This window comes from Xiphias gladius, chromosome 23 (assembly GCF_016859285.1).
Source record: "Xiphias gladius isolate SHS-SW01 ecotype Sanya breed wild chromosome 23, ASM1685928v1, whole genome shotgun sequence".
Taxonomy (NCBI): Eukaryota; Metazoa; Chordata; class Actinopteri; order Istiophoriformes; family Xiphiidae; genus Xiphias; species Xiphias gladius.
Window position 1 is genome coordinate 14,899,714 of NC_053422.1, and position 8,787 is coordinate 14,908,500.

Genomic DNA, 8,787 nt, shown 5'->3' on the forward strand with positions numbered 1-8,787 from the left:
ACTTCTGTAAACCATGACTGTTCTTTAAAAATGTGTTTTACCATTAATTTGTATCCATGCTATTTGCATGGCTCTAATGGCAATGTCGGGTCTTTGTGTTGATCTATCACTTTGGTCTAGACTGAAATATCTGGACAACTACTGGATAAATTGCCATGAATTTGTTTACAGACTGTCATGGTCACCAGTGGATGAATCCTGATGACCTTAGTGTTTGCTGACTTTTCTTCTGGGGTTCCCCCATGAGGTTGACATTTGTGGTTCAAAATATCTCAACAACTTAGACAGAGAGATATTCAAGGCCCCTAGAGGATAAACAGTAATGAGTTAGGTGATCCTCTGACTTTTCCTCTAGCACCACCCGGTTCAATTTTGCACTTATCCTGTCAATTGTCTCAACAACTACCTCATGGATTGGCACAAAACTTGTTACAGATATTCATGGTACCCAGACAATGCATCCAACTTACTTTGCTTATCCTCTGATTTTTTTTCTTGCGCCACCATGGGGTTGACTTTTTAGTTCCTTATCAAAATATCTCGACAACCGTTGGATGGGTTGCTTTGAAATCTGGCAGGCACATCTGACAGGTCTCCATTGGATGAATTGTAAACACATTGTAAAGACATCCTGACTTTCCATCTGGCACAATCATCAGGTCCAAATTTCAGTTGGTCCAGTACTTTGGTTTATGGATAAATACCTTCTAAACTCCTGACATTCCCATCAGCCTTAGCTGTGCTTTGTCTATAGTGCTAATTAGTAAATGTTAGCATGCTAACACCCTAAACCAACATGGTGAACATGTAGCTCAGGTACAGCCTCACAGAGCCGCTAGATTGACTGTAGAATGTTAGACTTGTTTAATACTGTATAACTTGATAGGGGTTTCACAATGTGTGTTACAGTTAATTTGTCCTTTAACACTTAGATCACGCTGCTTACAGAAATAACAGATTTTACTGCCACACTGGGAGACAGGAAATATTTTTTAACTTTGTTGCTTCACAGGACAATAACCCAACCAAACCTCTATGAGATTGGTTAATAACATTTCCATTCATACATTTCAGCAAACTCCAATTCTCTGCAAACTCTGTTTATTAACAACAATGGCACACCCAAGTTTATATGCTAAACTTCCCCGTATAGATTATGGCAGAATGTTGTCTCAGTGTAGTGCACCTCAGATGCGGTGTGGTTAAAATGTGCATGTTTAGTTTGACTGAAAAAATGTAGAGCAGAGGATATGAAAAGTTCTGAAAGAAAGATGCTGTTAAGGACAAGAAAGTAGAATTTAGGCTTGACGATTTATCTACTGTAAACTATGACCGGAAGGAGTGAGGGAGACTTTGTCACAGAGAGGAGAAAAATAAAAGAGAGAAAAGTGGAAGAGGGAAAGTTGAGAGCAAAGTAAGATGTGAAAGTGATGAATAATTTGTGAGCTGGAAAACAAAACAGATTAGATGTGAGGGGATACAGACCGCTCCACCAAACTTCTCCAGACTTTACCATTTGCACATGAATGTTAGCGTTTATTTGTACATGGACACACATTTATATGTGTCCTTGCACTCCTAAACACATACATGAGTGTGTGCATCATCATCATCATTATCATGGTGAGAGTTAATCTGTTGAGGGGGTGTGCTGATTCCGGGACAAATCGCCACATTATCATCCTGGCCTGTTCCCCATTCTGCCCCCAACCCTGAATCATACCTCACCCCCCCAACACACCCCCAAAACCCACACACACACACATACGCACACACACACACACACACACACACGCACATGCACACGCCTTGAAAACTCATTCACCCATCTTTCTGTATAATATCGCCCGATATAGCTGCCTTCTGCACATGGTGAGAAATGTAATTGGGGGCGAGGAGTGAACACAGTTGAGATCGTTCACCTTCACCACACTCACTTACACTGTCACATGGATTTCTTTACACTTCATGCGCTTGCGTACACACACAGGCACACAACAAATACCCCCTGCCTTTTCTATGGGCTTTCACAGGAGCACTATGACTTGATTCTCTTCAAAAACTATTTCCTGATGGTCCTGCTCTTATTTGTCCAAGAATGTCAAAGCCATCATATGTCAGAATTATATACTTCTTGCAGTTCTGATGCTTCTTTCTTCAGTTGGTTATTTTACTGCGATTTTAGTAAGTTTTCTGTTTGGTAAATGAATTGTTGCGAAACTAAAATGTTGTCAGCTTTATGATTTGATCCTCAAATCAAATTTGTCACTAAGTAAAGGTTTCTTCCATCTATTCTTGTCTGATTAACTGTTGCCCATTTTTGTTTTCCTCTGTGGCATCCTTAGCGAATAAAGACAACAGAGAAACGAAAAGAAACTCCCAGTCATTTCTTTGTGATTGTTTCTTTATTTTTTAATAAAGCAAAGCACATTCATAACAAGTTTTTCTATGAAAAATACAGACTCTAACAGTGTCACAGTATCTTTCATGTTCTATGCAGAAACTCACAGTTATGATTCAGGTTAGTTCAGATTTAACATTTGGAGTTGAGAGGGAACATAATGGCCTCCATGAATAATGCAGATCACAATCAGGATTGGTATTGCGTTGAAAAGTTCACTGTGTAAACACCCATCCCATTTTCCCAAAACACACACTGGAGTCAGAGAGGTTATCTAATACAGCTTTAATATAATAGAGAAGGTTTTACATATGACAGCTTGATTGTCATGGTCTATTTATGGTCTGTATGAGCACAAAATACAGATTTATTGTCACTGAAATCAGATGAAACCCTTGGATTTATCAAATGTGTTCAGAAATAGTAAAAAACCGACACTCATTCACATTCCCCTGCATCTTTGAAAATATACAGTTGGTTGTGAAACAGTTTTGGGTCTTAGTGATAGTGGGTTAAATGGAGATAAACATACACAGGCACTCATTTTAATAAGAGACCTCTTCAAACTGGTCTCCTTAGGACTTTGGTCTCTTAGTCTACTACACATTCACTCACACACAACCACAACAAAAAACTGAAACACACACAAAACAGTCTTAATCAGGAGTATAACCCTTCCCTTATTTATTGTAGTGAGCATCTATTTCTCTGCTCACGTTGAAATTGATCTCTGATATGTTTAATCTCGTTGAGTTTTTTGATATTCTATTCAGTTTTGGAAAATCAGGAACAAGATTTTCGGGTGTCTGAGAGAAGAAGAGAGTAGAAAACACGAGTGGGAAAACATGAGTTTCCATATTTCATTTCTTTTCCTTCCATTTATAATCTACAGATCTCTTCTATCACCACAAGCTGCTGTTTACTAAATGGTACTAAAAGAAAAGTACAAATCCAGCTAGTCTAAAATACAGAGCAGTGTGTGATGGGCGTATGTACAGTGATGATGTGTGGTATGTACAAGTGTGGGTGGAGAGTCGCTTTTGGCTGCAGATCTAATGATCCTCTCGTGCCTTTCTGCCTGTAGATGAATATCTAAAGCTCACTCTTCTCGCATTGTGTTGATTTTCTTTTCACTTTTCCCTTTAATTCTTTATTCTCTTGTCTTTCCTCCAAAGCCACTTATTATCTGTGTCGATCCACCTCTTCCTTCTACTTCTGGTGGTGCCATATAACCTATTAATCACCACTTTTATTAATGATGAGAGTAAATCAGTGAGGGATAGTGTTAGCAGTAACTGGATGGTGAGCACTAGTTGTTATAGAAAATAGCTGTTGATGAATCACAACGCCTGCGTTGTTTACAGCTGTGATATCAAAAAACATCTGAAGACCCCACCAGTTGTCCTTGTGTTGTGTTTCTACCATTTCATATTGCTGCTGTATGTTTCCGTCTTTGTACTGTTAAAATCAGAGTCTGTTTTCATGATCTATTCCCTGCTTTTTTAAAAGTCTGTACTGCTAAGCAGCAGCTGCTTCAACAATGAAATCCTGTCCTGCTCTGCATCAGCTCAACTGATCCCTGCTCTTTAAAACAGCTCCCTGCTGCGTCAGAGTAGCACCCCCCCGCACCTCACGGGGGTTAACTGAAAGGAATCAAGATCCAGGTTTTTGTTGGAGTTGGAAAGAGCAGGGGGAGAAATTAGAAGAGGAAAAGGGTGTGGAGGAGAGAAGAGTTCAGCCAAAAAGGAAATGAAGGGAGAATGTGACTATGGATAGGGAGAGGAGGTGGAGGAGGGATGGGGTGATGGGTGAGAAGGAGGATGAGGGGAAGGCTGGGTTGTCATAGCCTGGGGGGCACTCCAGCTCCAAGCAGCGGATGGAGGCGTCTTCGTTGCCGTAGTTGGCCCAGTATTCTTCTGGATCCAGTTTGGGGAGAGCCACCTCATCCTCCGACAGTTCGTACTTGGACGAGAAGGATTCCACAGGGGTTTTGGGGAGGTACTGAGGCTTGACAGCAGAAAAGGGGAAGGCCTTCACCGTCTCTGTGCTCTTCTGGTACAAAGCCTTGGAAGAAGATGCAGGCTTGTGCTTGGAGAACCACCAGCGGGTCTTGGTGCTGAAGGTGGTTGTGGTGGTTCCAGCCAGAGAGCCAGGGTCAGGCAGAGGGCAGAGGGCGAAGTCCAGCTCCCGGAGAAATCTGAGGTCCTGACCACGACGTTGGGATGGGGAAGTGCACATTAGCTCAGAGGAGGAGATGCGAGCCTTGCGGAACCACTCCCAGAGGGGACGAGCCTCACAGCCGCAGGACCAGGGGTTACCATTTAGACGGAGGAACTGGATGCCCTGGACGTCTTTCATGGCCTGGCCTGGCAGCTCGGCCAGGGTGTTGTTGAACAGGTAAAGGATGGTCAGGCGGCCCAGGTCACGGAAAGCACGGCGGTTGACCTGCCTGATGCGGTTGTCATGGAGGAGGAGGCGGTCCAGGTTGACCAGGCCTCTGAACACATTCTCAGAGAGGGCGCGGATGCGGTTTCCATGCAGGAAGAGATGGGTGAGGTTGACCAGATCTGAGAACAGGTCATCCTGAAGAAAGTGGAGCTGATTCTCCTGGAGCAAAGTCAAAATACAACAAGATTTAGTGCTGTGGAAAAATTCCAACTGGTGGGTTTAGTTGTTGGCAAAAATTGAATTCAAGACAGAGATCGCTTTTAATTTATGCAATAACAGTTCATTTAAATCTCTCAATCTTAACTGAGACCATACCATATATGTACGCCTGGGGAACGTCCTATTTGAAAGTGGCTTTACAGTGATCAGAAATGACCTGGAACCACACTGAATGTGAGAATGATTTTTTTTCATTTGTTCACATCTTGGTAGGGACTTGTTGTCTAATTAGATTTAAGGGCACTTCAACAGCTGAGCTCTCACGACCAGCTGCCAAAACGCAACAGCTCTGGCAAAAAAAAAAAAATACATTGAATGACGATGAAAAATCTTGGCAAGCTTATTTTCACCATGTACTGAAATGAGCCACGGCCTGAAAAATTAGGAACTCGATAAAAGAATCAAGGAAAGCATTGAAAATGTGTGGGACAAGTGTAAATTATACACTATTTTTTATTCTCTGTGTTTCAAAGTTATTTAGTTCTACTGTGTTAGTGTTATATAAATAAAGAGTTTAGTTGAGTATTTGTACATGATTATTATTAGTACATGAGTATCTGTACATGAGTATTAGTACATGACCCCCAGTGCTTAATTTTAATTAAAGAGGGTATTCACCCAGCTGCAGGTGGAACTTCTAAGGTAAACTTATGGAGCTTTCCCTCTGTATCGTTTAGGTGAAATGTTGCATATCAGTGGGTTTAATCATTTTCAGTCGTTTGGCTGTCAGTCTACTTAAAAAGGTGAGCATGTCACCTCCTCTTGGTCTTCTTTTATACTATATATTATTATATATCAGTAGCTTGTTCTTAGAGTTTGGTTTGATTTTGTTTCATCTGACTCACAGCTACAACTACTGTTGAGAGGAAATGAGTGGGCACATGCTCCCTTAACATGTATTATACATTCATTTATAGAGTATTTGCAAGGAGGATTTGGCAGCCACTCACTTTGCTAACATTGATCATTCTGCATAATTTCCTCCCTGAAATCACCTGACATCAATCTACTGTGCTTGTTTAATAATATTATGGTAAAAGAAATCTGCTATTTGATTCTGCAGAGTTGCGTACTTTATGTTGCCTTGGTCCTAGATCTCTTGGGTGTTTTAATATTTACTTGTGTATATTCTCAGTTTGCATTTTAGTGACTGCGTGCTGTGCTCAACTCGCAGAACCGACATAAAACAATTCGACACGTGTCTGTGTGTGAGTGGGTGTGCAGCCTACATGTGGGAAACGGTACGGTGTCTGATGTGTTCATAAATCAGTACTGCAACACAAGTGTGTGTTCCTGCAAGCATCAAGTGCACATACTCATGCATGACTACCTAACATGTACAGATATGTGTTTATACAGTATATGTGTGCTTTTAGGTATATGTGATGATACTGGCTTTACCTGCAGGTAGAGAAACTGCAGGCTGTACAGCTTGTGGAAGAGGTCATGGGGGAGAGCGGCCAGCTTGCAGCGGTGCATGTGCAGGCTCTGCAGCTTCTCCAAGCCCCTGAAAGCTCCGCCCTCCAGGTGGCGCAGCGAGGGGTTATCGCCCAGATCCAGCTCCTCCAGCACCCTGAGGTTACTGAAGGCCCCGGCTTCGATCCATGTGATGTTGTTGCCGTATAACCAAAGCACCTGCATAGAACGAAGAAAAAATAATCAGGTTGTGAGAGGACAAATAAAAGAGTGTTCAGAATATCTCCAGATACTGGAGGGGAATTCAGCAGAGGCACACACACGCACACACTGCCCTTTTTACCTGTGTCTCGAAGCCAAAAGAGTCTGCGCGAAGCTCTGTGATGCGGTTGTTCTGCAGGAAAACACGTTGCGAGTCATAGGGCACACCGGCCGGCACTATGGTGAGGTTCTGGGACTGGCAGCTGACCGTCATGGGTGTGGGGTAACACACACACAGTCTGGGGCATGCGGCCACCCCACCCGGCTTCACCACCACCAGCCACAGAATCAGCCACAGGGACAGTCCACCTGGAGAGAGGGAGGGAAAAGCAAGAGGTGGTTAGTTCTAATGAGACAAATAGGAAAACAAGTGAAGGGTTAGGTTAACAGCAAAGGGTCACCGTCGCAGTAGTTAGTCCTGGTTTGGTAAACGTGTATATTGTGTGGGTGAAAGAGTGACAGACAAAGAAACAGGGGTTGATTTCAGCTTTTGGCACCAGCCTTTCTTTGCTGTCTGTCTGTCAAACCTGTTGCTGTTGTCAGTGATTCTTTTTAGCACTGCTGTGGTCTCATCTGTGACCTGTTGATGGTCCCCAGAACTTTGGGGTTCATATATAATTCACCAGATTACATTACAGAAATCATTCATCCATTCATATCCACCTGATCACTTTACATAAGTAGGTCTCAATGTCTGTTATGGTACGATTACATAACTCTGGATTTCAGCAATTTAGAATAGAAAAAATCATCAAAAAAAATCTACAAAACAGAACTTTAAGAGACAAAAACGCAAGTCACACGTGACTGCATTAAATTAACCTGGTTTCCTAGTTCTCAGGCTATCTACACTAAAAGGATGTTTCCGTTGAGAGGTACAGGCGAGAGGGCAGGCGTAAAAAAAGGTAACCAGACCCGGATCAGTTTCGGTTCTTGATATTGCAACAGCTTCGTGGCAAGGCTCGGATAACGGTGCGCAATTGTGGCCACCGCGGGGAACGTACATGCATGAATTAATGATGAAGTTCCCATTCATCTGTTGTGAGCAAGATTTTCCAGGGGTTCACCTCTTGACCTCTTAACAAGGTGGACTACTAGCTGCGCTGGACGCTGAGGGACAACTGGATTTGGGGCTTTAAGGTGGAACAGGACACCTTTCTAGAGTCGCCCTAAGTCTTTTTTTTTTACCCCAAAGTCGATGTGAGATGAGAAATAAAGCTCAGTATCACATGGGCAAAAATCAAACTTACATCTCTCCATGCGTAAAAAAGATATGGAGAGATTGAATAAGGAGGTTTTTGGTCAACTTTACAGGAAAGCCAAAACGAATCAAAAAAATCTCCTTACAGATACTGTCATCACATAAATTTACAAATAAAGGATGAATTGGATTTCCTAAAGAACTTGTACTTGACAGACGTCAATTGCGCCCCAATATGGCCAAAAGACGCGCCCCAATGACAAGGCGACATTCCTCTAAATTTATGACACTCATTACTGAAAAACATTATTTAAATTTAAATCGGTGTTGGACACAACACCGATTTAACTTGATATACAGTTTAACTTGATATACAGTTTAAAATATACGCAAAAATGACTGTGCGTAAAAGCACAACAAAACATAGAAATTTTGCAGTTTTCCATAGAAATACAAGGCTACCCAGAGTAACATGGAAACACCAAAGCGATTTTAAACCATTTGTCACTTAAAATATTTAATTTTAAGCCAAATAAATCACAGAAATGCATTCGTAAAACGAAGAGCACTCGGTGCATTCAAACTGCAGGTGCAAGATGGAGAGAAACTCACTCTTAAAGTTGTGGGCCCTGGAACTCCTCATGCTCCAACGCGTCTCCATCTCGAACCAAAGCCGAAAGCGAGTTAGCCTGCGCGGCGTGGAGGTGCCTGCTTGCTGCTATCTCTGCTGGGGCTCAGCTCTGGCGACCGAGTTGCTGCGGCTTCAGGCAGTGACGTGCCGGAGTCCCGGCGAGCCCTTTATACCCGCGGCCGCCTTCGCCCACAGCCGTGGGCAGAGGAG

General features: G+C 42.7%; 1 protein-coding gene across 1 annotated transcript; it reads right to left on the bottom strand.

The window, feature by feature from the left end:
* Positions 1 to 2,483: 2,483 nt before the first annotated feature.
* rtn4rl2b (reticulon 4 receptor-like 2b) lies at positions 2,484 to 8,644 on the bottom strand. The gene is made up of 4 exons (XM_040119998.1): positions 8,559 to 8,644; positions 6,828 to 7,054; positions 6,470 to 6,703; positions 2,484 to 5,008 (listed from the first exon to the last, which is right to left on the bottom strand). The coding sequence occupies exons 1-4, from the start codon at positions 8,605 to 8,607 to the stop codon at positions 4,136 to 4,138; spliced, it is 1,383 nt and encodes a 460-aa protein (XP_039975932.1). The 5' UTR covers positions 8,608 to 8,644; the 3' UTR covers positions 2,484 to 4,135.
* Between the last annotated feature and the right edge of the window lie 143 nt (positions 8,645 to 8,787).